The 27,070-nt window shown below is 43.3% G+C and overlaps 1 protein-coding gene across 1 annotated transcript in view; it reads left to right on the forward strand.

Moving 5' to 3' along the window:
* rbm34 (RNA binding motif protein 34) overlaps window positions 1-27,070 on the forward strand; it is a 40,381-nt gene that overhangs the window by 5,554 nt on the left and 7,757 nt on the right. The window contains exons 2-7 of the mRNA XM_063071657.1: window positions 487-652; window positions 3,062-3,192; window positions 8,128-8,347; window positions 12,501-12,560; window positions 24,491-24,534; window positions 26,534-26,617. Coding sequence (XP_062927727.1) covers window positions 487-652; window positions 3,062-3,192; window positions 8,128-8,347; window positions 12,501-12,560; window positions 24,491-24,534; window positions 26,534-26,617 — 705 coding nt within the window. The remainder of the gene's footprint in view (window positions 1-486; window positions 653-3,061; window positions 3,193-8,127; window positions 8,348-12,500; window positions 12,561-24,490; window positions 24,535-26,533; window positions 26,618-27,070) is intronic.

Raw genomic sequence — 27,070 nt, forward strand, 5'->3', positions numbered from 1 at the left:
GCTTCTTCTTTGGAATTGACACTATCCCTAATTTCTCTTGTCAGCCACGGGTGCACTACCTTCCTTGATTTATTCTTTTGCCAAACTGGGAAAATTGGACAATTGACATGATCAATTAACCTACTAATTGGTATGTCTTTGGACTGAGAGGAAACAGGAGTGCCCAGAGGAAATGCACATGTTCGCGCGGAGGAGTGTACAAACTCCTTACGGTGCTGGAACTGGCCTCCCACCTCTGACATCCCAAACTGTATCGGTGATTGGCCAGTGTGGACAGGCATTGACAAGTTTACAGGAGTAAAATACGATGCAAATAGTTAGAGGCTGTGCTGAGACCAAAGAAAGAAGTGGGAGAGGGGTAAAGAGTCTGTGGAGGGAGAGCTGAACAAACTGCACAGTGTGCAGAACAGCCTTTTGCGATGGGGTGGGATGTATTTAACTGTATCAGTTTTATTTCATCCAATTCTGTTTCCTTTCCCTGTGCAGTATCAAAACAAACAGCAACACGGAGAGCTATGCAGTGGGTCAGGTGGCTGACAGTCTGTTCCGTAAAGAGACGGCTAAGGCCAAAACAACGCCGCTGATGACGCTCTTCTCCACACCCTCGATTTCCACCAGCCAGTTGTTATTCACTCCTGTCCTGGAGCGCAAGGTAAGCTCTGAATCCCTGCGGTATGTGGTTAGAATCCCTGCGGTATGTGGTTAGAATTTCAAAGTAAATTAATCCATAATAGGATAAGAACCATAATAAAATCAGTAAGAAAAACCATACCAACTGGGCATTAAACCAGTAAACAAAAGACAACAAACTGCAAATACTAACAGAAAGAAATAATAATAAATAATTAAGCAATAAGTAATAACAACATGAGATGGAAAATCCTTGAAAGTGAGTCCATAGGTTGTGAATCCTGAGGCTCTTGTACCTCTTCCTGATGGCAGCAGCGAGATGAGAGCGTGACCTGGATGGTGGGGGACCTGATGATGGATGCTGCTTTCTTGTGACAAAACTTGGTGTAGATGTGCTCAATGGCTTTACTTGTGATGGATTGTAGCTGTAGCTGTATCCGCTACATTTTGTAGGATATTCCATTCAAGGGCATTGCTGCTTTTGTACCGGGCTGTGATGAAACCAATCCATATATACTCAACCGCACACCTATAGAAGTTTGTCAAAAGTTTTCGATGTCATGCCCAATCTCCACAAACTCCTAAGGAAGTAGAAGCGATACCATGTGCTCTTTGTAATTCCACTTGCACGCTGGGCCTGGGACAGGTCCTCCGAAACAATAACACCGAGGAATTTAAAGTTACTGACGCTCTCTGCCTGATCCTCCAATGAGGACTGGCTCACTGACTGGGGTCTGCAAGTGAGGAAATCGAGGAAATCCAATTGCACAAGGATATATTGAAGTCAAGGTCTTGAAGCTTGTTGATTAGTTTTGAGGGGATGATAGTATTGAATGCCAAACTGTAGTCTGTAAAAAGCATCCTGATGTTTGCATCTTTGCTGTCCAGGGTTGAGTGAAGAGCCAATGAAATGGCATCTGTTGTATACCTGATGCGCTGGAAGGCAAATTGGAGCAGATCCAAGTCATTTCTCAGGCAGGAGTTGATTTGTTTCATCGACAACTCTCAAAGCTCTTCATCTCTGTGGATGAGGTCATTGAGGCAGATTATCGTATCCTTCTTAGGCACCGGTGTAAATGAAGTCTGTTTGAAGCAGGCGAGTACCTCAGACTGCTGAAGCAAGAGGTTAAAGATCTCAGTGAACACTCAGCAGGGGTCTTCAGTATTTGGCCAGGTACCCCAAATGGGCCGGATGCATTCCATGGGTTCACCCTCCCAAAGGCTGCCCGCATGTCAGCCTCAAAGACTGGGCTGTGGGAGTTTGTTATGGTTCCTCTGTGTTTTGATGGTCATAGAAGGCATTGAACTCATCTGGAAGCGAAGCAGACTTGGATCTGTTCCAATTTGCCACTGGCGCAAGAGGTCCACAGCAGAAGCCCTATCCAAAAATGGAGATGCAGACCGAGCTGGAGGTGGTCTTTGAGGTTTGAAGGGCAACCTGGGCATTGAGGTTTGTTTAAGGTCAAGTGGAGAATGAGTGGCTGACCTCACTGACACAGTGAGTGAGTCTCCCAGCTGTGCTCAGCATGGATGAATTCGACCAGCGCATCTGTGGTTTTGTATTTTAGGGTTTTAACAAGTTGAGCTCTCTATAGGGGTAAAAGGGCAATTAAATCAGATGTAACTGCAACTTCCAACAGGAAATTGGATAAACCTGTGAAAAATTCTAAGTTAGGAATGATTCAGATTCATTTATTTTTCACACGTATATTGATGCATACAGTGAAATGTGTCATTTGCATTAACAACCAACACAACCTAAGAATATGCTGGGGCAGCCTGCAAGTCTCACCACACAGTCTGGCACCGATATAGCATGCCCACAAAATTCGGTGGAACAACAGCAACATTTTCCCCTTTTCTCCCTTCGACTCGTCCATCCACTCACACACACAACCAGTCCACCAACCTCAGGAGCAGGCCTCCAGTTTCCAGTGGACTCGCAGAATCGCAGACTTGGCGCCTCCAACTTCCCCAGTGGACTTGCAGACCAGGGCCTTGGCCATCGGGCCTCAACTTCCAGACTTCCAATTGAGCTTCCAGCTTTGATGTTCAGTGCCAATCCTGGGAGACACTGATGACAGGACCTTGAACTCCATACTCACAGTCACCGATGATGGGACATCATGATGATGAGACCCTAGGCCTCAAACTTTAAATGAGGAGGAGAATTGGATAGTTGATTGGAACCTTCCCTTCCTCACCCTACCATGTCCCCTTACACCCAGCCCTTTCAAATGAAATGTTAAACTGAAGTCCATGTAATCTCGTAAAACAGGCCAAGTTTCTAACTGAAGGTGGGTGCAGGTTAATATTTATTTTGGAATATCCTGAGGTCATGAAGTCACAAAAGAAATCCTGGTATTTTCATGCTTATCCTTTCTACGCTAAGGAAAACAATTCCATTAATTTCTTTGATTGTGTCCTTCAGGTCAGTGGTAAGAAACGGAAGATTCCAAAAGAGCCAGCCGGCAGAAATGAGGGCAAGCAGCAAAAGCTGGAGGAAGTGAAGCCAGTCCAACAGAAGAAGCTCACAGCAGCTGAACAGAAACTGGCTCAACGGTGAGACTAATGGGAGACTACTTACAGGGAGGCAAGGCCCTGTGGCCCAGCCTGTCCATGTAGACCAAGATGCCCATTCAAGCTAGCCCTTTTTGCCAGAGTTTGGCTTGTAACCTTCCTAGCCTTTCCTATCCCAGTGCCTGTTGTTATTGTATCTGCCTCAGTCACTTCATCTGGCACCTCATTCCACATGCATAACATGGTACCACGGCAGTGTAGCAGTTAGTGCAGCGCTATTACAGCATGGGGCATGGGAGTTAGAAGTTCGGTTCCGGTGTCCTCTGGAAGGAGTTTGTACATCCTCCTCATGAACTCATGGCTTTCCTCCTGGTGCTCCAGTTTCCTCCCACAGTCCAAAGATGTACTGGTTAGTAGGTTATACATTGTCCTGTGATTAGGTTAGAGTTAAATACGTGGGTTGCTGGATGGAGTGGTTCGTTGGGCTTGAGAGGGCCTGTTCAAAGGTGCATCTCTGAATAAAAATAAACACTGTGTTTTAAAAAAAAACTTAAGTTCCCATTAAAACTTTCCCCTCCCATCTTAAAGCTGTGCCATCGGATTCTTGATACGCCAACCCTAATAAAAGCAATGAATGCATCCACCCTATTATACCCTCATGATTGTATGCCTCTGTCAGATCACCTTGGTCTTCTGCACTCTAAGGGGAAAAAAAGTTGCAGCTTGACCAATCTCTCCCTTTAACTCAGTTCTTCAAGGCCTGGTAACATCCTCGGAAACCTTTTCTGTACTCTTTCCAGATTAATAACATCTTTCCTACTCTTTCCAGATTAATAACATGGTTGCTGTAGCTGGATGACCAAAACTCCAAGTGTGGTCTCACCAGCTTCCCATGCAACTGCACCATGACCACCCCCACCCCCCACCTCCCACGCAACTCCTATCCTTGGTGCCCTGACTGATGGAGGCCAGCATGCCAAAAGCCTTCTTCACCATCCTCTCCACCAGTGACTTCACTTTCAGGGAATCATGTATTTGTACTCCTGGTAAGACCCGGGGTGGTAATGCTCTACACACTTCCATCTCTGTCAAAGTCTTTCCAGACACAACATTTCACACTCATCTGGATTAAACATCATTTGCCATTCCTTGGTCCACTTAACTCATCAGTTCAAGATCCACCCCCCACCCCTGTAATTTTTGGTAACCTTCTTCACTGTCCATTATTATCACCTATTTTACTGCCATCTGCCAACTTACTAGCCATTCCTTGTACATTCACACCCAACTTGTTAATATAGATAACAAGTGTAACGTGCTGTATGGTTTCACTGCTAATGTAATGGCCTCTCTGTAATGTTTCATTCGAATGTAATGGTTTCTCTGTAGCAACAGTGTTTGGGTTATGACTAGAGATAACAGGGACTTTGGAATGTGCACTGGCCAATGAGGGGAGATGTTTTCCTTTCTTGTGTGCCCGAGCAAAGGTTTTGGCGGGCTTTTGTTCAGTGGAAGATGGAGGGAGAAGATGCCAGAACAGGGAAGTTGTAGTCTGCAGGACCGAGTGGACTTAGAATGGGGTCAGGAGTCAACAATCAGGGGCAAATCGATGGAGAACAAACAGACGGGAAAACCATGAGCTCCAATGTTGCGCATGAGACTGTTTCATGAGAATAGGCCCTTTTTCTTTTTTTGTTTCTTTACTAACACTGTAGTCAAATTAAGAATTATCAAGCTCAATTGTCTAATTGCATTTGGTGTACTGTTTGTTATTTTGTGGTACTGATTTGTAACAGGGGACACATCACGCAGCTTCCACCCAAATGAGATTTTGCAAGTTTGGTCGGGCCGGAGGCTGTCTTCCCTTAGATTAAGTCACTAGCCAAACCTGAGGGTTACACAAGCTTGGTTCAGTTAACTTTACCAAGTATGCTTATTTCTATTTACTATTAAATTATTACTTTTACTTGCACAGTTTGTTGACGTTTGCACATTGGTGGTTTGTCAGTCATTATTTGTGTGTAGGTTTTCATCGATTCTATAGTATCTTTGTTCTACTATGAAGACCCACAAGAAAATGAATCTCATGGTGACATGTATGTACTTTGATAATACTTTGAACTTGAACTTTGGGAGAGTTGACTGTTGTGATTACTGTGTGATAGACTGAATAGAGAGGCCCTGGAAAATCAGTAATGAGAAGATTCACAAGGACAATACTAAAACTGTCGGCTTACAACTGTACATGGTCTCTGGATTATGACAGGATTCTGATCCCGAGATCCATTGATGACCTGCACGGTTCATAAATCAGATATGAACGAGAACGATGAGTATCACAGAAACAGCTGGGATGGGAGGGCAAGCAGGCATAGAAGGAGCAGCTGTCAGGTGGCCTCACAAACTTACTGAGTGAGTCTGCTCAGCACTTCCAGCTCTGCTTGGATCGTCACGGCTCATAGTTTTTGGGAAAATGCCCTGTTCCCACAGGAGAGAAGATGCTTGCAGCCCGCAGGTCCGAACAAATCCTGATCTCCCAAACTCTTGTTTGTATGTACTATTGATTAGGCATTTATAACCTGTGGAGGACCTGTATCAGTAATGTTAAATTTAAGATTGAAAGATTCGCTTTATTTGAAATATGTAGTTAGAAACATTGAAGCATACAGTGAAGTGCGTTGTTTGCATCAATGATCAATCCTGTCTGAGGTTGTGCCGGGGGCAGCCAGCAAGTATTGCCATGCCAAGTTAGCATGCTGACAACGCACTAACCTTAACCCTAGTGGTAATGCTGTTAAAATCCAAGAGGAGGAAAGGTTTCGTTCAGAGATATCTTCATTCACAGTAACAGTAACAGGCCCAACGAGCCCGCATGCCCAATTATCTTAATAACCCGTACATCTTTTGACTGTGGGAGGAAACCCACACGATCACAGGGAGAATATACAAACTCTTTACAAGCAGCAGTGGGAGGTGAACCCTGATCGTTGGTGCTGTGAAATGTTACACCTAACCATTAGGCTACCATGCTGTCCTAGCAATGGTTGTTTTTGGGGTTGTTTAGAAAGGAGACCACTGGCAGATTTATTCAAATCAGAATCTGATTTATTATCACTGATATACGATATGAAAAGTGTGTTTTGTGGCAGCAGTATACTCCAAAAGACATAAAAATTATTATAAATTGTAAAAAATAAATAGTGCTTTAAAAAAAAGGAATAATGCAGTAGTGTTCATAAACCATTGAGAAATCGGAAAGTGGAGAGGAGGAAGCTGTTCCTAAATGACTGATTTTGGGTCTTCAGTATGCTGTGCATTCCTCCCAGATGGTGAGGGTCCTTAATGATGCTACTGCCTTCTTGAGGCACTGCCCCTTGAAGATATCCTCAGTGGTGGGGAGGGTTGTGCCTGTAGTGGTGCTGGCTGAGTCTACAAACCTCTGCAGCCTCTTGCAATCCTATGAATTGGAGGTTCCGTACCGGATGCAGATACAACCAATTAGAATGCTTTCCATGCTACATCAGTGGAAATCTGCAAGAGTCTGCAGACTCCTAACAAAGCAGAGCCGTTGGCGTGCCTTCTTCGTAACTGCATCAATGTGTTGAACCCCGAATAGATCCAGGAACTTGGAGCTTCTCACCGTTGACCCTTCGAGAAGCTTGGACAGAATGAACAGCAACAGCAGGGGTATAGATTTAAGGTTATTTATTGGAAGATTTGAAAGTAGTTGAGGAATCCCATCAGATAATATGGGCGCCAGAAGTCTGCCTAAAAGGGTGGTTGATGCGAGCAGAGAGATGTAGCTAAGGGGAAACAGAGAGGAATGTAAGTGTCCACAAGGCTTTAAGCTTGGAGCCGGGTTGTGGAAGTCATCAAAATAACTCCATCATTAGATAGTATGTATGTGGCAAAATTGTGTTGATTGTGAATACAAACAACTCATTTTACTGTATGCTTCGACGTACATGTGATAAATAAATCTGAATTTGATGTTCTGGGCAAGGGCATTTACAGGGTTTCCGAGGCATAGGGGAGATTGTTGGGTGTGTTCGAGCACTGGTCTGGAGTGTGAGAGTCGGAAGTTCAAAGTTAATTTATTGTCAAAGTCTTGATATTACAGTTTACTACCTTGACCTTCATTTTCTTGTGGGCATTCACAGTAGAACAAAGAAATACAATAGGATCAATGAAAAACTGCACAAAAACAAAGACTGACAAAGAACTAATGTGCAAAAAAAGACAAACTGCAAATAAAAAATAATAAAAAGTAAATAAATATACTGAGAACAGGAGTTGTAAAGTTCTTGAAAGTGAGTCTGTGGGTCTTATTTTGTTTATTTGAAGATACAGAACAGACCATTCTGGCCCAATGGCCACACCATCCAGCAACCCACCTATTTAACTTGATCCTAGTCATAGGACAATTTACAATGACCAATTAACCTACTAACTGGTACATCTTTGGACTGTGGGGCAAACTGGAGCACCAGGAGGAACCCCACATACAAACTTTCTTACAGAGAATGCCGGAATTGAAATCCGATGCTCCAAGCTGTAATAGCATCACACTAGCCACTACACTACTGTGGTGTGGAATTAGTTCAGAGTTGAGCTGAGTGGAGTTATCCAAGCTGGTTCAGGTGCTGGATGGTTGTAGAGTAATAACTGTTCCTGAACCTGATGGTACGAGACCCAAGGCTTCTGTACCTCCTTCCTGATAGCAGCAGTGAGAAAAAAGTTTGGGGAGGGGTTGGTGTTTAAGGATATCCTGAACTTCTTCCAAACTGACTCCCATCCTGTACGTGGTCCCCCCTCCACTTTGGTGCCTGGGCCTGTGAGCAGTGAACACCGGCCAATAGACTTGGGGGGTGGGGTAGTTCTGTGTTACGATGGATGAAAGCCTTGTCCAAGCTCCCTTGGTATCCACCTAAATGGGTTCTGGCCCTGTAGTTAACTGACTTCTTGTGTTGTCTGCAGAGAGAGTGCCTTGAATGCCGCCGATACGGAAGGTGAAGGGGTGCGCCGCGTGAAGCAGAGAAAGAAGCTGACCGAAGATGGGCCATTGGCAGCAGTGGAGCAAACAACAGGGAAAGCTGCCAAACGTTTGAGGAAGCGCAGGACCAACCATGGGATGGAGAAGATAAAGAACAAGAGGACTGTGTTTGTGGGGAACCTGCCCGCTGAGTACAGTAAACAGGTGAGAGGTGGCTGATTCACTCACCCTTCAGGCCGAAGGTTACCTGACATACAGGTCTTGAGGCAGATGGGCTGAGACTATTGGTATTGTCACATGTACTGAGATACAGCAATGCACACTGTTTATACAAACCAAATCATTGGGCACATTAAAGAAACTCTTAGATAGGCACTTGGATGATAGAAATATGGAGGGCTGTGTAGGAGGGCAGGATTAGATTGATCTTCGAGTAGATTAAATGGTTGGGCCAACTTCATGCTGAAGTGTTTTATGGTTCCATTACACTGTGCGTTGAGCTGGAACAAGGTAAGAGAATAAAGTGCAGTAGCTGCAGAGAAAATGCAATGCAGGTAAACAATAAAATGCCAGATCATAACAAGGTTGATTGTGAGGCCAAGAGTCCATCTTATTGTACTGGAGGTCTGTTCAAGAGTTTAATAATAGTAGTCCGATCACTCGAGTCAAGTGTGATGTTCTCCTAAGGAGTAATTCCCTGAATGGTGAACGTCTTTGTGTGACTCTTTAACGTGGGGAGGCTGATGAACAGATCGGGGTCACGGTGCACTGGCGTGGCATCCAATACGACTGGGGAGCCTGCTGCAACCTTTCTCCACCTTCACTCCATTGTGATGTGGCAACATCTTCTGCTAGCTCCAGCACTGGGGTCTTAGTTGGATCGCTTTTCGTCTGGAGCCTTCCCCTTGACCTTGCAGCCATGGGTGACCCTACTAGAAGCTAAACCCCAGACAACATCACTCTCAGGAACTCACAAACTCACAACCTCTCCACCGTAACAAGCTGATAATCCTCAGAGAAGCCAAGAATCTGATAACAGCACAGCAGAAGCTGTCCTTGAGTCTGGTGGTACGTGCTTCACGATCACTAATGTTACTGACGGTTATCACTGATGTACTGCCACAGATTTCAGTGATAATTCTGACAGATATATCTTCCATTTAAATAAAGTTGGGGGGTGGTGTCTTTGTTATACAGAGAGTGCTGGGTGTGTGCAGTGCACTGCCATGTGTGGTGGGAGAGGCAAATACAGTAGTGGCATTTAAGAGACTCTTGGGCATATTGACAATAGACTAATGTGGGAGGAAGGGGAAGGGTTAGATTGATCTTGGAGCAGCTTAAGTAGTCGGCACTACATTGAGGGCCAAAAGGCCTGCGCTGTGCTGTACTGTTCTATGTTCTAGTAAAATATTCTAAGCTGCTGTGCATAAACTGTCAAAAACACCAAGCCTCTCAAGATATTAGGACAAGATTGAAAGCGTGGTCAAAAAAAGTAGATTTTCAAGAGCATTTTGTAGGTGGAAAGAGAGGCAAAGTATTGGGATAAGTTCGAAGCTTGGGGCCATTGATAAAAGGCATGGTGGCAGTGGGGGAACAGACCAGAGAATGGATTAATAATTGTAGGGGCTTTGCAGATTGGCTGGGACCGGTTTTTGTTCCCAGCTGTAAATGATAAAGGGCACAGTTTTAAGGTGCTTGGAAGTAGGTACAGAGAAGATGTCAGGGATAAGTTTTTTACGCAGAGAGTGGTGAGCGCGTGGAATGGGTAAGTACATATTCGGCATTGTGGGCCGAAGAGCCTGTATAGTACTGTAGGTTTTCTATGTTACTAAATCCACATACCTGAGTTTATGATTATAACTAGGCAAGCACTGAATTCCAAATGCAGAACAGTCAGACAATATATTTGGTTTGTACAAGAGCACTTGTAAAATATACATTGAAACGTACTTTGAAATGTGTCATTTGTGTCAAATCCGATCAGCAGGAATTGTGCTGCAGCAACCCGCAAGTGTCACCATGCTCAGGTCCCAACGTAGCTTGCCCACAACTCACTAACTCTAACCCATATGCCTTTGAAATGCTGGAGAGGAAATCTACATGATCATGGTGAGAACGTACGAACTACTTAAAGACAGCAGCAGGAATCGAACAGTTAGCGCGATGCTTTATAGCTGGTTCTGTAAAGCATCACGCTAACCACTATGCTGCTATGCTGCGATTCCAGAGCGCTCGGAATCGACTGAATCTGTTATGGAATATCTGTCAGGTCGTCTATGATTACTCAACCACTGTGTGATGTTTTATTAGGAGGTCTACCTTTTATGCGCCCATTCTGATGAAGGGTCATGAACCTAAAACATTAACTGTTTCTCTTTCCACAGAAGCTGCCTGACCTGCTGAGTGTTTCCAGCTTTTTCTGCAGTTTTTTTTACTGTTCATCTATCTTTCAACAAACTCATAAAACAAATTATCTGGTCATTATACAAATGTTGCCAGGATTTGAGAATCTGTGTTACAGGGATAGGTTGAATAGCTTAGGACTTTATTCTCTGCAGCACAGGAGAATGAGGTGAGTTCTTAAAGAGGTAAGCAAAATCATGAATGTATGCAGGCATTTTACTCTCAGGTTGGGTGAGACAATAATTAAAGATCATAGGTTTAGAGTGATAGGTGAAATATGAGGGGGAAACCTGAAGGAGAACTCCTTAACAAAGAGGGTGGTGCGAGGCTGGAATGAGCTGCCAGTTGAAGTGGTAGATATGGATCAATTATAACATTTCAGAGAAGTTTAGACAGGTACATGTATGAGAAGCGTATGGAGGGCTATGGTCCAGATGCAGATAAATGGGGCTTTGCAGACCAGGTTGATCGATGCTTTGAGAGGTTGGTCATGACTAGACTGTACTCCTGCCTCAGTTAGGATCTGGACCCATTGCAATTTGCCTATTGCCACAATAGATCAACGGCAGACACAATTTCAGTGGCTTTCCACATGGCTTTAGACCACCTGGACAACACAAACCCCTACGTCAGGATGTTGTTCATCGACCATAGCTCACCATTTAACACCATCATTCCCACAATCCTGATTGAGAAGTTGCAGAACCTGGGCATCTGTACCTCCCTGTGCAATTGGATCCTCGCCTTCCTAATTGGAAGACCACAATCTGTGCGGATTGGTAATAACGTATCCTCCTCGCTGACGATCAACACTGGCGCACCTCGGATATGTGCTTAGCCCACTGCTCTACTCTGTATACACATGACTGCGTGGCTAGGCATAGCTCAAATACCATCTACAAATTTGCTGACGATTATTGTTGGTAGAATCTCAGATGGTGACGAGAGGGCATACAGGAGTGAAATATGCCAACTAATGGAGTGGTGCTGCAGCAACAACCTGGCACTCAACATCAGTAAGACGAAAGAGCTGATTGTGGACTTCCCTGGGTGTCAAGATCTCTGGGGATCTAACCTGGTCCCAACATATCAATGCAGTTATATAGAAGGCAAGACAGTGGCTATACTTCATTAGGAGTTTGAAGGGATTTGCCATGTCAACAAGTACACTCAAAAACTTCTATAGATGTACTGTGGAGAGCATTCTGACAGGCTGCATCACTGTCTGGTATGGAGGGGCTACTGCACAGGACCGAAAGAAGCTGTAGAAGGTTGTAAATCTTGTCGGCTCCATCTTGGATACTAGCCTACAAAGTACCCAGGACATCTTCAGGGAGCGGTGTCTCAGAAAGGCAGTGTCCGTTATTAAGGACCTCCAGCACCCACGGCGTGCCCTTTCCTCACTGTTACCCACAGGTAGGAGGTACAGAAGCCTGAAGGCACACAATCAGTGATTCAGGAACAGCTTCTTCCCCTCTGCCATCTGATTCCTAATTGGACATTGAACCCTTGGACACTACCTCACTTTTTTTTAATATACAGTATTTCTTTTTTTTGCACTTTTTAAAATCTAATCAATATATGTATGCTGTAATTTATTTACTTATTATTTTTATTTATTATTTTTTCTCTTGTATATTGTGTATTGCATTACACTGCGGCTGCTAAGTTAAAAAAAATTTCACATCACATGCCAATGATAATAAACCTGATTCTGATTCTGAGGTTGGCACAGACTTGATGGGCCAAAGGGGCTGTCTATGCTGTAGGGCCCTCTGATTAAATATTGCTTGCTATGGGATTTCACTGGATGTAAGTAGTCCACAGCATTAAGGGCATGATAGAAAGACAAGTCCTTTCTTGTACATTTCAGGAAAGTAAAAAATAACTAAATTAATGTTCATCATTTCCACTTAACATTGATCACCTATTTCTTTTGTGCCGTTCTATACAGATGATCATTGCGCTATTTAAAGAGTTTGGGCCGATAGAATCTGTACGGATCCGTTCTGTGGTAAGTGCACTGAGTTTTAAGAATGAAATGGAAACTGGTTTAAACTTCATGTCAGTTTACCACCCTTAGTAACCTGTGGTGAAGAGTTTAAAGATAAAGATAAAGAACTTTATTTGTCACATGTCCATCGAAACATATAGTGAAATGTATCATTTATGTCGACAATGTGCTTCCAACGTGCTCAATTTGCTAACCTTAACCCATATGTCTTTGGACTGTGGGAGGAGACCACAGCACCCAGAAGAAACCCATGTGGTCACAGGGAGAACATACAAATTCCTTACAGGAATTGGACCCCAATCTTCCAATCCCTGATGCTGTGCAGCGTTATGCTAGCTGCTGTGCTACCTTGTCACCCCAGAAAGTACAGTGAAGAGTTCATGTTTTGTGAGTGGTTACTTCAATGTTCCCTTGTTTAATCAGGCTCCCGTAGTGTCCTGCCGTTACTTCATTTTCCTCTCTAGATGTGCAGTCAAAGGGTAGGATATTAGTAATGTAATGGAGAGAGGGGGTGGGAGAATTCTGTCCACCTCCACTTACAAATCTGGGATTAATAACTCCCACAGGGGTAAGGTTCAGTGGCATGCAAAGGTGTGGGCACCCCGGTCAAAATTTCTCTTACTGTGAATGAAGTGAGTAGAAGATAAATTGATCTCCAAAAGTCATAAAGTTAAAGATGAAACATTCTTTTCAACATTTTAAGCAAGATTAGTGTATTATTTTTGTTTTGTACAATTTTAGAGTGAAAAAAAGGAAAGGAGCACCATGCAAAAGTTTGGGCACCCCAAGAGATTTGAGCTCTCAGATAACTTTTACCAAGGTCTCAGACCTTAACTAGCTTGTTAGGGCTATGGCTTGTTCACAGTCATCCTTAGGAAAGGCCAGGTGATGCAAATTTCAAAGCTTTGTAAATACCCTGACTCCTCAAATCTTATCCCAACAATCAGCAGCCATGAGCTCCTCTAAGCAGCTGCCTAACACTCTGAAAATTAAAATAAATGATGCCCACAAAGCAGGAGATGGCTATAAGAAGATAGCAAAGCGTTTTCAGGTAGCCGTTTCCTCAGTTCGTAATGTAATTAAGAAATGGCAGTTAACAGGAATGGTGGAGGTCAAGTTGAGGTCTGGAAGACCAAGAAAACTTTCTGAGAAAACTGCTCATAGGATTGCTAGAAAGGCAAATCAAAATCCCCATTTGACTGCAAAAGACCTTCAGGAAGATTTAGCAGACTCTGGAGTGGTGGTGCACTGTTCTACTGTGCAGAGACACCTGCACAAATATGACCTTCATGGAAGAGTCATCAGAAGAAAACCTTTCCTGCGTCCTCACCACAAAATTCAGCGTCAGAAGTTTGCAAAGGAACATCTAAACAAGCCTGATACATTTTGGAAACAAGTCCTGTGGACTGATGAAGTTAAGATAGAACTTTTTGGCCGCAATGAGCAAAGGTATGTTTGGAGAAAAAAGGGTGCCGAATTTCATGAAAAGAACCCCTCTCCAACTGTTAAGCACGGGGGTGGATCGATCATGCTTTGGGCTTGTGTTGCAGCCAGTGGCACGGGGAACATTTCACTGGTAGAGAGAAGAATGAGTTCAATTAAATACCAGCAAATTCTGGAAGCAAACATCATACAGTCTATAAAAAAGCTGAAGATGAAAAGTGGATGGCTTCTACAACAGGACAATGATCCTAAACACACCTCAAAATCCACGATGGACCTCAAGAGGCGCAAGCTGAAGGTTTTGCCATGGCCCTCACAGTACCCCGACCTAAACATCATCGAGAATCTGTGGATAGACCTCAAAAGAGCAGTGCATGCAAGACAGCTCAAGAATCTCACAGAACTATAAGCCTTTTGCAAGGAAGAAAGGGCGAAAATCCCCCAAACAAGAATTGAAAGACTCTTAGCTGGCTACAGAAAGCATTTACAAGCTGTGATACTTGCCAAAGGGGGTGTTACTAAGTACTGACCATGCAGGGTGCTCAAACTTTTGCTTTGGGCCCTTTTCCTTTTTTGTTACTTTGAAACTGTAAAAGATAGAAATAAAAAAGTAATCTTGCTTAAAATATTAAAGAAATGTGTCGTCTTTAACTTTATGCCTTTTGGAAATCAGGTCATCTTTTACTCGCTTAGCTATTCACAGTAACAGAAATTTTTACCAGGAGTGCCCAAACTTTTGCATGCCACTGTATATACAAGGTGCATATAAAAGTACCGTGCAACACAAACAAGAGGGATGAGAGTGGCAGTAAACCCAAAGTTAATGTGCATTTAACAGCATAAGACTGGGAGTAGAATTAGTTCTTTGCCCAATGAGTCTGCTCTGCAATTCCATCATGTCTGATTTATTATCCCTCTCAATTCCATTCGCCTGCCTTCTCCCCGTAATCTTTGACTCCTTACTAATCAAGAGCCTATCTCTTCCAATATTTTTATTAATTTATATATATAAGAATACAGAGTACAGGGAAAAAAATATATATGTCAATACATTAAGCTGAATCGCATATAAAGACTCCTTACCCTATATTCGTGCAAGTCAATTAGTTCGTAACGTTGAAAAATAATAATTTTATTATATAAAAAAAATCTAATCCACTACCAAGACCGAAGCTGATTATATAACCATATAACAATTACAGCACGGAAACAAGCCATCTCGGCCCTTCTAGTCCATGCCGAACTCTTACTCTCACCTAGTCCCACCGACCTGCACTCAGCCCATAACCCTCCATTCCTCTCCTGTCCATATAGCTGTCCAATTTAACTTTAAATGACAACATCGAACCTGCCTCAACCACTTCTGCTGGAAGCTTGATCCACACAGCTACCACTCTCTGAGTAAAGAAGTTCCCCCTCATGTTACCCCTAAACTTTTGCCCTTTAACTCTCAACTCATGTCCTCTTGTTTGAACCTCACCCACTCTCAATGGAAAAAGCCTATCCACGTAGGAATTGATTAGTAGAAAAAAAAGAAAAAAAGATTGTTAGTCATCATCTGTGCTTTAACAGCAAATCAAAGGTTTTTAAAATAATTCAGAAAAGGTTCCCACAATGTTTGAAAGTCTTGGTTAGATTCAAAGATAGTACATCGAATCTTCTCTAAATTTAAACATGACATCACATCACGTAACCATTAGGCGTGAATAGGAGGGGCCACATCTTTCCATTTAAGCAAAAGCGTCCTTCTGGCTATAAGAGGCATGAAAGCCAAAATGTGCAAATCAGATGCCTCCAAAATAATATCCTTTCCTCCAACAATACCAAATAAAGCAGTCAAAGGGTTAGGCTTGAAATTTACTTTAAAAAGTATCGAAAAGGTTTGAAATACTTCTTTCCAATGTTTTCCAAGACTCGGACATGTCCAAAACATATGAATGAGTGAAGATTCTCCATTATTACATTTATCACAATACTGAGATATATCTAAATAAAAATGAGACAACTTATCCTTAGTCATATGGGCCCTATGGACCACATTAAATATCAGGAGCCTATCAATCTCTGCTTTAAATATACTCAATGACTTAGCCTCCACAGCTGTCTATGGTAATGAATTCCACAGATTCACTATCCTCTGGCTAAAGAAATTTCTCACCTCTGTTCTAAATGGACGACCCTGTATTCTGAGGCTGTGCCATCTGGTCCTAGACTATTAGAAACATTCTCTCCACATCCACTTTAACTGGATCTTTCAATATTCAATAGATTTCAATAAGTTCCACCCTCATTCTCTAAACTCGATTGAGTACAGGCCCAGAGCCATCAGTGCTCCTCAAATGTTAATCCTTTCATTCCTGGAACCATTCTCATGAACTTCCTCTGGACCATCTCCAATGCCAGCACAACTTTTCTGAGATAAGGGACCCAAAACTGCTCACAGTACTCCCAAGTGCGGCCTGACCAATGCCTCTTAAACCTCAGTTTTACTTCCTTGCTCTTGGATTCTAGTCCTCTGGAAATTAAAGCTAATATTCATTTAGAGGTAAGAAGATGAACTGTATTTGGATTTTTGGTTTATGGATCTTTCTGGCAAGACAATTATTTAGTGTTCAGCCCTAAATTTAGTACAGGTTTCCCGCGCCATCCGAAGGTAGAGCGTTCCTATGAAACGGTTTGTAAGCCAAAATGTCGTAAAGTGAAGAAGCAATTACCATTTATTTATATGGGAAAATTTTGTGACCGTTCGCAGACCCAAAAATAACTTACCAAATTATGCCAAATAACACACAAAACCTAAAATAACAGTAACAGTAAAAGTAAATAATAGTAAAAGCAGGAATGATATGATAAATACATAGCTTATATGAAGTAGAAATACTTTTCCACAATCATTACTGTACTGTTCTCCGTAGCCAAAATCTCACGCAAGCGCTATCAGCAGAAAATCTCACGCAAGCGCTGTTGGCAAAAACACGGCGCAAGCGCTCTGCAGTAACCTTTAAGCTATGAAGCTGCCAAATCATACCAAATAACACCTAAAAATACACAGCCTATATAAAGTAGAAATAATGTATGTACAGTGTAGTATCTCTTACCGGAATCGGGACAGCGCCGAGCACACGGATGATGGTGTGTTAGGCTGAGTTGTCGCAGGTTGGGGTGGTGCAGTGGACCCCAACCTCTGGGCAGCGAACCGATACCAATCCGCGAAGCATGCAGGGGTGCAGCGGTACCCGGGAGACGCACAGCACATCTTTAAGAAAAAAGCCGAAATAAACATGCTAATTAATTATGTGCCGCCCGGCACGTAATTGTTGGCCCAGGTCAGTGCCGATTTCCGATTGCGTCATCTCTGATCTGGGCCGACAATTACGTGTCGGGCGGCACCTAATTAATTAGCATGTTTATTTCGGCTTTTTTCTTAAAGATGTGCTGTGTGCCTCCCGGCTACTGCTGCATTCTCTGCGAATCGGTATCTGTCCGTGGCCTGGGGGTTGGGGTGGTGGGACACTGGGGTGTCATCTCGTCATCGTCTGTTTCCATTAGGGCAGGCAGGTCATCTTCTATCTCTGCCCGCCTTGATGTCGAAGGTCGAGGTTCGTAGCCTGCTGTGGCTGATGTGGAAGGCTTGCTTGACTGCTGAGCCTCGTGCACTTTTCTATCACACAGTTCTTTGTAAGGACTCAAACCATCCTGTAAATATCCCCTAAACTGACGTACTCTTTCAAAATTAAAGTCGTACTTTATCATTACTCATTCGGTTTCGATTGTCATCCTTTTTTCTTCCAATTGCATCAGCTCTTCATCTATCAGATCTTGGTAATGGGATGCCAGAACCTCTTCAACATCATGTTCGTCAGCTTCCACAAGCCAAACTCACTTTGTCCTTACTTTGTTCACCACGATCGAAACGCTTAATTATGTCTAGTTTTACACTTTAAGTGTAACACCCTTACGAGCTCTTTTAGGCTTTTCCGATACCATAGAACTCATCTTGCAAACGACTGCTCACAGGCTCGTGTTAAAGCAATGCTGGTGAGAATGCCGTTCCAAATCCGGGGAGAGCGGCTGCTTGGGGCACGTGCTGCCTTTTATCGCACGCTGCTTTTTTTTTGTAACAGTGAAAACACCTTCTGAAAGTGAAAACAGGGTACTAATGTAGGTCTTTCGTAACAGTGAGGTTTCGTAAAGCGAACGTTCAAAAAGCGGGGGATACCTGTACTAACTAGACAACCGGGTGACCTGTTGGGGCACCCTTTGAGAGAAAGGTAGTGCAGTCTGAAGTGACCAGAATGAACATTAATTTCCCTGAATGCTATTGGTATCACTTTGCTTTGGAAATTAAAGAAGAAGAACTCAGTTTATTAAAGAAGAAAGACACGTAGCAAGACAAATATAGCTCCTCCTCGTTTAACAAAGGACACTTTTGATGACAACATTTCTGGTTGATCTGCCACCCTTCAAGAATACTCTAATGTTTTCATTTCTTTTTCCCCGGCTTAAAGCCACATACAGCTGACCATGCTGGAATACTGGTTTCAGCAGAAAAATCAGCACATTCTCCATGGTTTGGCCTTGCGCCTTATGTATAGTCCTAGCAAAGCATGACTGTATCAGGAACTGGCTCCACTGAAGAGGGATATCTTCCCCTTCTGCTAAACAGAGTAATTCTTGGGATCATGACAATGTCATTTTTGAACGCACCAATGTTTATCTTTGCTACGATGAGATTGTCGTGCAGTTCTTCCACCATCGTTCGCGTTCCATTGCAAAGCCTTGGTGAATCCATGTTCCTCACTGAAATGATGGGAGATCTCCTCTTCAATTCCAGTTTATGTGGTGGCAATCCAGAGAGTTCGACGGAATCAAGGAATTCTGTAGGAAAATGAATGGCGTTAGCTCCTTCACTTACGGCATTGAAGGAGCAGTATTCTTTCATGATTCCAGAGAAGAGTCTAATATATGTGAAGTTTATTTTTCACATCATTTCATTGAGAGGAACCAAGATAGAATTCCTCGAGAACAGTTCTGCAGGATTGTCGAATGTCGGGTAGATGAAATCAATGCATTCTCCCATAGTTTTCACTGGCAGAATCGTATCTTCAGGTAATTCGATTTCATCGTTTTCATTTTTCTCAATCTTGTCTTCTCCAACATCCAATAAGAACTGAGAATATAGTCCTTCTCCCTCACTCAATCAAGTTTCTCTTCAATTGAAACTTGATGAAGCTTCTCCATAAGTAGGATTTGTTTATGCATGAGTTCTCCACATCAGCATCATTTCCTCATTTCACAACTGCTAGAAGCTGACGGAAATCGCCACAGCAAATGGTTAAAATACCCCCGAAGGCCTCATTCTTGCCACGTACGCCACGAAGGGTCCGGTCTGCAGCTTCGAAGCTCTCCCCCCTAATCATGGGGCACTCATCCCAGACAATAAGCCTGGCATTTTGAAGTAAATTTGCAGTATTGGTATTTTTATCGATGTTACAAAGGGCATCTTCATTGACTTTGAGGGGTATTTTGAATCTTGAATGCGCTGTCCTACCACCAGGCATCAATGCTGCTGCAATACCTGATGATTCTACAGCAACAGCAACACCTCCATCTCCCCTAACTTTAGCGGAGATCAAGTTGGTGATAAATGACTTGCCCGCTCCTCCTGGTGCATCAATGAAAGTCATTGAAGAGAGATTCCTTTCCAAGCAGTCGCACACATATTCATATACTCCTCTTTGCTGGTTATTCAATAGGGTACCCTTTGCCGCATATTCTCGAGTTGATCTTTCTTTTTCTCCCCTGTCTCTTCCTTGCTCCTCCTCCTCTGCCTGTTTTTGTCATTCTGGAGACGCGCAGCCCTTACATCCTTCGTCTCCATCTCTTCTACCATTTGTTCTTTCTCTCTGATCCTGGAGTCGTGCGGCCCTGGGCTGATCGGATTCTTGTTCTCTCCTCCTTCTGTGCCTATTGTTGTCATTTAGGAGATGTGCATGCCTCCCCTCCTCTGTTTCTTCTTCTCTCATCTTTTTTGTCCTGACTCTTTGATCCTGGAGTTGTGCGGCCCTCTTGACCATAATGTCCCCCTTCTCTTTCCACGCGGCATAATTAGGCTGTCCATATTTTTTTACCCTAATGCTTGATAGAAGATACGAAGCAGTAACACCAAAGCTTCCAAAATGCTGTTGTTTCTTGATGATGTGGTTGGTGCTCTCCTAAATGGACATGATAGCCCTGCCCTTTTGCTGCAGTTGATGTGGCTCTGTGAGCATCGTGAGGTGCTGCTGAGACTGGCCGTGAGCATGTGCCGGGCTGTGGCGTCGCGGTCTCCATGGAAGGTGGAATCGTCTCGGGTTATGGAAAGTGGGGCCTGCTGATTGACGAGTGAGCAATTTTATACGAATATATAACCCTGAACTTTGCATGCATTCTGTAAGTTAGCGCATTTTAAGTCGATTCGGTCAAAAAAAGTGCCGCTGTAATGCACCGTTTGGGCTAATTGGAGGTCACAAACAGACAAACAGAGCATGAGAATTTTAGTGGTAGATAGATGAGCCACTGTGAAACCCTGATGAAGATAATACATAGAACATAGAAATCTACAGCACATTACAGGTTCATTGGCCCATATTGTTGTGCTGACCATGTAACCTACTCTAGAAGCTGCCTAGAAGTTCCGTACCGCATAGACCTCTATTTTTCTAAGCTCCATGTACTTATCTAAATGTCTGTTAAAAGACCCTATCCTATCTGCAAGTCATGTAATGTGGCTGGGGAGTGTGTTCCAGAAATTGGATTGGTGACCATGGAGGATAGCCTATGTACCTCCAGGTCAGGACCTTGTGTGACCTGGGACAGAGGGGAAGACAAAGGTAATGGTGTATTAAAGTCAGGCGTCTGATACTGGGTTTGACTCTGTTCTGATTTTTCGGTTTGTTCCCCCAGCCTAATGACCATAAGACCATAAGACAAACGAGCAGAAGTAGGCCATTCGGCCCATCGAGTCTGCTCTGCCATTTTATCATGAGCTGATCCATTTTATCCTATTTAGTCCCACTGCCCCGCCTTCTCACCATAACCTTTGATGCCCTGGCTACTCAGATACTTATCAATCTCTGCCTTAAAGACACCCAGTGAATTGGCCTCCACTGCTGCCCATGGCAACAAATTCCATAGATTCACCACCCTCTGACTAAAAAATTTTTTTTGCATTTCTGTTCTGAAAGGGCGCCCTTCAATCCTGAAGTCATGCCCTCTCGTGCTAGACTCCCCCATCATGGGAAACAACTTTGCCACATCCACTCTGTCCATGCCTTTTAACATTCGAAATGTTTCTATGAGGTCTCCCCTCATTCTTCTAAACTCCAAGGAATACCGTCCAAGAGCGGACAAACGTTCCTCATATGTTAACCCTCTCATTCCCGGAATCATTCTAGTGAATCTTCTCTGTACCCTCTCCAACGTCAGCACATCCTTTCTTAAATAAGGAGACCAAAACTGCCCACAGTACTCCAAGTGAGGTCTCACCAGCGCCTTATAGAGCCTCAACATCACATCCCTGCTCCTATACTCTATTCCTCTAGAAATGAATGCCAACATTGCATTCGCCTTCTTCACTACCGACTCAACCTGGAGGTTAACTTTAAGGGAATCCTGTACGAGGACTCCCAAGTCCCGTTGCATCTCAGAACTTTGAATTCTTTCCCCATTTAAATAATAGTCTGCCCGTTTATTTTTTCTGCCAAAGTGCATAACCATGCACTTTCCAACATTGTACTTCATTTGCCACTTCTCTGCCCATTCTTTCAATCTAGCCAAGTCTCTCTGCAGACTCTCCATTTCCTCAGCACTACCGGCCCCTCCACCTATCTTCGTATCGTCAGCAAACTTAGCCACAAAGCCATCTATTCCATAATCCAAATCGTTGATGTACAATGTAAAAAGAAGCGGCCCCAACACTAATCCCTGTGGAACACCACTGGTAACCGGCAGCCAACCAGAATAGGATCCCTTTATTCCCACTCTCTGTTTCCTGCCAATCAGCCAACGCTCTATCCACGTATGTAACTTTCCTGTAATTCCATGGGCTCTTGTTAAGCAGCCTCATGTGTGGCACCTTGTCAAAGGCCTTCTGAAAATCCAAATATACAACATCCACTGCATCTCCCTTGTCTAGCCTACTGGTAATTTCCTCAAAAAATTGTAATAGGTTTGTCAGGCAGGATTTTCCTTTAAGGAATCCATGCTGAATTCTGCCCATCTTGTCATATGCCTCCAGGTACTCTGTAACCTCATCCTTGACAATCGACTCCAACAACTTCCCAACCACCGACGTCAAGCTAACAGGTCTATAATTTCCTTTTTGCTTCCTTGCCCCCTTCTTAAATAGCGGAGTGGCATTTGCAATCTTCCAGTCCTCCGGAACCATGCCAGAATCTATCGACTTTTGAAAGATCATCGCTAATGCTTCCGCAATCTCCACAGCTACTTCCTTCAGAACACGAGGGTGCATTCCATCTGGTCCAGGAGATTTATCGACCTTTAGCCTATTCAGCTTCCTGAGTACTTTCTCTGTCGTAATTGTGACTGCGCACACTTCTCTTCCCTGTTTGTTCAGTTCCTCTGCCATCTCCTCATCTCCCATTACAATTTCTCCAGTATCATTTTCTATCGGTCCTATATCTACTCTCACCTGTCTTTTACTCTTTATATACTTGAAAAAGCTTTTAGTATCCTCTTCGATATTATTTGCTAGTTTCCTTTCATAGTTAATCTTTTCTTTCTTAATGACCTTCTTGGTTTCCTTTTGTAAGGTTTTAAAGACTTCCCAATCCTCTGTCTTCCCACTAATTTTTGCTTCCTTGTATGCCCTCTCCTTAGCTTTAACTTTGGCTTTGACTTCTCTTGTCAACCACGGTTGCATCCTTTTTCCACTCGAAAATTTCTTCTTTTTTGGAATATACCTGTCTTGCACATCCCTCATTTCTCGCATAAACTCCAGCCACTGCTGCTCTGCTGTCTTTCCCGCCAGTGTCTCTTTCCAGTCAACTTTGGCCAGTTCTTCTCTCATGCCACTGTAGTTTCCTTTACTCCACTGAAACACCGACACATCAGATTTCGGCTTCTCTTTTTCTAATTTCACAGTGAACTCAATCATGTTATGATCACTGCCTCCTAAGGGTTCCTTCACCTCAATCTCTCCAATCACCTCCGGTTCATTACACAATACCCAATCCAGTACAGCCGATCCCCTAGTGGGCTCAACAACAAGCTGTTCTAAAAAGCCATCTCGCAGACCTTCTACAAATTCTCTCTCTTGAGATCCAGTGCTGACCTGATTTTTCCAATCTACTCGCATGTTAAAATCCCCCACAATTATCATAACACTGCCCTTCTGACAAGCCTTTTCTATTTCCAGTTGTAATTTGTAGTCCACATCCCTGCAGCTGTTTGGAGGCCTATAAATAACTGCCATCAGGGTCCTTTTACCCCTGCTATTCCTTAGCTCAACCCATAAAGATTCTGCACCTTCCGATCCTATATCACCTCTTTCTAATGATTTAATATCATTTCTTACCAATAAAGCCACGCCTCCCCCTCTGCCTACCTTCCTATCCTTCCGATACACCGTGTATCCTTGGACGTTCAGCTCCCAGAGACATGCATCCTTTAGCCAGGTCTCAGTGATGGCCACAATATCATACCTGCCAATCTGTAGCTGTACAACAAGATCATCCACCTCATTTCTTATGCTGTGTGCAGTTAAGTACAACACCTTAAGACCAGTATTTGGTACTTTTCGCTTTGATTTCTCTGCAACTTTATTGCACTGCAACTCATCCCAATGGCTACACATTTGCCCCATCACCTGCCTGTCTTTCCTGACATCTTTACTGCTCACTATCTTAGATTTATTTCTGTTTTCCCCTTCCTCCGCACTATCATTCCGGTTCCCATCCCCTTGCCAAATTAGTTTAAACCCTCCCTAATAGCTCTATTAAACTTTCCCGCCAGGATATTGGTCCCCTTCGGGTTCAGGTGTAACCTGTCCTTTTTGAACAGGTCATACTTCCCCCAGAAGAGATCCCAATTATCCAAGAATCTGAAGCCCTGCCCCCTACACCAGTCTCTCAGCCACGCATTCATCTGCCTGATCCGACTACTCTTGCCCTCGCTAGCACGTGGCACAGGTAGCAATCCCGAGATTACTACCCTGGAGGTCCTGCTTCTCAGCTTCCTTCCTAACTCCTGGAAATCTCTCTTCAGGACCTCCTCCTTTGTCCTATCTATGTCATTGGTACCAACATGTACCAAGACAACTGGCTGCTCACCCTCCCCCTTCAGAATATTCAGGACCCGATCCGAGACATCCCGTACCTTGGCACCTGGGAGGCAACACACCATGCGGGTATCTCTGTTAATGACATTAATGACATTAAGATGCTTCATCTAATTCCTCTTCCCTCTTTGTTTTCCCTCGGCTAAAGGCACGTGAGGAACCCAGCATCTCCAAGAAATTGGCTACTATCCAGTAAGTAACTTTGCTTGTTCATTGGTGCTTTTACATGTGGACTTCCCTGATCTGCAGACACAAACCCTACTTTAGCCCTTTCTTAATCTCCTGTGGCTTTTGACTAAGCACACTGATATGCAGTGGTGTGTCAATAACACTTTGTACTTCTTATAAAGATTATTTTTATTGGTCAAATGTACATTAAAACATACAGTGAAATGTGTCGTTTGCATCAACAACCACTCAGCCTAAGAATGTGTTGGGGCAGCCCGCAAATGTTGCCAAGCTTCCAGCACCAACAACTTATTAACCCTAACCCATATGTGGCAGGGAGAATGTACAAACTCATTACAGACAGCAACAGGAATTGAACCCAGGTCACTGTGCCTCCATTTGTGGAGCATAAGTTACAAATTGACACTAAACTCGTCGTGGTGTCGAACAGGGAGTCAGATATTAATTAGGTGCAAAAGGAAAGGCTGGCACAATGGACAGGAAAGTGGTTGAGAAAGTGTAGAGTATTAGTGTGAAGTGATAGAACAAGAAGAGAAGTATAAGACGGTAAAACATGGCAACAGAAATAAGCCATTCTGAGTGAGATGAGTGGTGATTCGATAGATGATACCAGGCATAGGTCGAGTGGATAGTCAAAGACTTTTCCCCAGGGCAGAAATATCTAATAGGAGAAGGCATAATTTTAAGGTGATTGCAGTAGAGTATAGTGGGGGAAGGGAGGGTAATGTCAGAGGTACATTCATTACACAGAGTGATTGATGTGTGCTTGGAACACACTGCCAGGGGTGGTGATAGAGGCAGATACATTAGGAGCATTTAAGAAACTTAGATAGGCATATGGATGATAGAAAAATGGAGGGATATATAGAAGGGAATGTTAGATTGATCTTGGAGTAGGTTAAAATTGTGGGCCAAAGGGCATGTACTATGCTGTGTTCTGTTCTGCTAATTATAGAGGAAAGCAGGTCTTAGCTACAGCTGGAATATTGCACCCAGTTCTGGTGATCCTGCTTTTAAGGGGACGTGAAGACTACAGGCAAGACTTACGAGAATAGTCTCAGAGAAGTGGGATTCTAGCCACAGGGTTACACTGGAAGCAGGGGTGTGAATGGTGATTCTTGCTGGGATAAATGGAAGATACTTCCTTTCGTTCAAGGACTAGGGAAAGTATAAACACTTGGTGATAGGTGGAAGTATGAGGAAAAGGGTTTTTGCACAAAGTCTGGGAAATATTTGGGGATCTCTGCAATGTAAATACTTTAAACCACTTTTTGTAATACATCCTGGGAAAAAGTCTCTGGCTATCCACTCTGTCAATTCCTCTCATTATCTCGTACACCTCTATCAAGTCACTTCTCATTCTCCCTCGCACCAAAGAGAAAAGCCAAAGTTCGCTCAACCTATCCTCATAAGATGTGTTTTCTAAAGTAGGCAGCATTCTGATAAATCACCTTTGCACCCTCTCTAAATTTTCCACGTCCTTCCTATAATGGGTGACCAGAGCTGAGCACAATATTCCAAGTGCAGTCTAACCAGGCTTTTACAGAGCTGCAACATTAGCTCTCATCTCTTGAACTCAATCCCCTGACTAATGATGGCCAACGCACCTTACAGCCCTCTCAACTTGTGCGGCAACTTTCACGTATCTGTCAGTGCTTGGTTGAGCCTTAACTTGCTCAACCGATCTTGGTTTATCTCAGGGGTAGGGAACCTTAAGCACAAATGATTTCCTAGCATGCGTTATTCATTAATTTGAGGCAAAACATAACTAGATGTTTTGAAATGGATAATTCCCATATTTCAAGTTTCTTATGGCATTTATCTGGCCCACTGTCTGCTCATTAATACATGATCTGGCCCAAAGAGGCAAAAAGGGTGACGACCTCTGGAATTAGTTTGCCTCATTATTTTTCTACAACCAATGCAAGTCTGAAGTGAAAACGACAGCAGAATTCTCACCGTGAGAAATGCTCTCATGTTGTCTTCTCCACCTCCTTTTCAGAAGGAAGGTTCACCCTAAGAGGAATAACATGAATGCCTACGTTGTGTTTCGGCACTATAATGATGCGGTCAGAGCCCTAACAAGGTAGGTGCGCAGTTCTAACGTTTTTCAATGCTATCAATGAGTGTACTTTGTTCATTAAATGGTTCATACTGCTGTGGTCACTACAAACTTTCAGCATTTAACATGGTATCATGAATTTTATTGAGAGTTACAGGCTTTCTTTATCACCTTTGTTCTACATTTATTAGATAATTTATAACCAGAACTCTGTTACTAACTTCTTTAGAATCAACACTGTTTTAGTTTAGTTATATCTAGTATTTGGTACTTTAATTCAGTTGTGAAAATTTAGAACACAGAAAGTAACAACACATGATGTTGTGCTGATCTTTTAAGCTACTCTAAAATCAGTCTAACCCTTCCCTCCCACATAAGCCCTCCATTTTTCTTTTTATCCATGTGCCTGTCTTGTCTCTTAAATATTCCCAATGTATCTACCTCTACCACCACCTCTGGGAACACGTTCCACGCACT

Source organism: Mobula hypostoma, chromosome 2 (assembly GCF_963921235.1).
Source record: "Mobula hypostoma chromosome 2, sMobHyp1.1, whole genome shotgun sequence".
Taxonomy (NCBI): Eukaryota; Metazoa; Chordata; class Chondrichthyes; order Myliobatiformes; family Myliobatidae; genus Mobula; species Mobula hypostoma.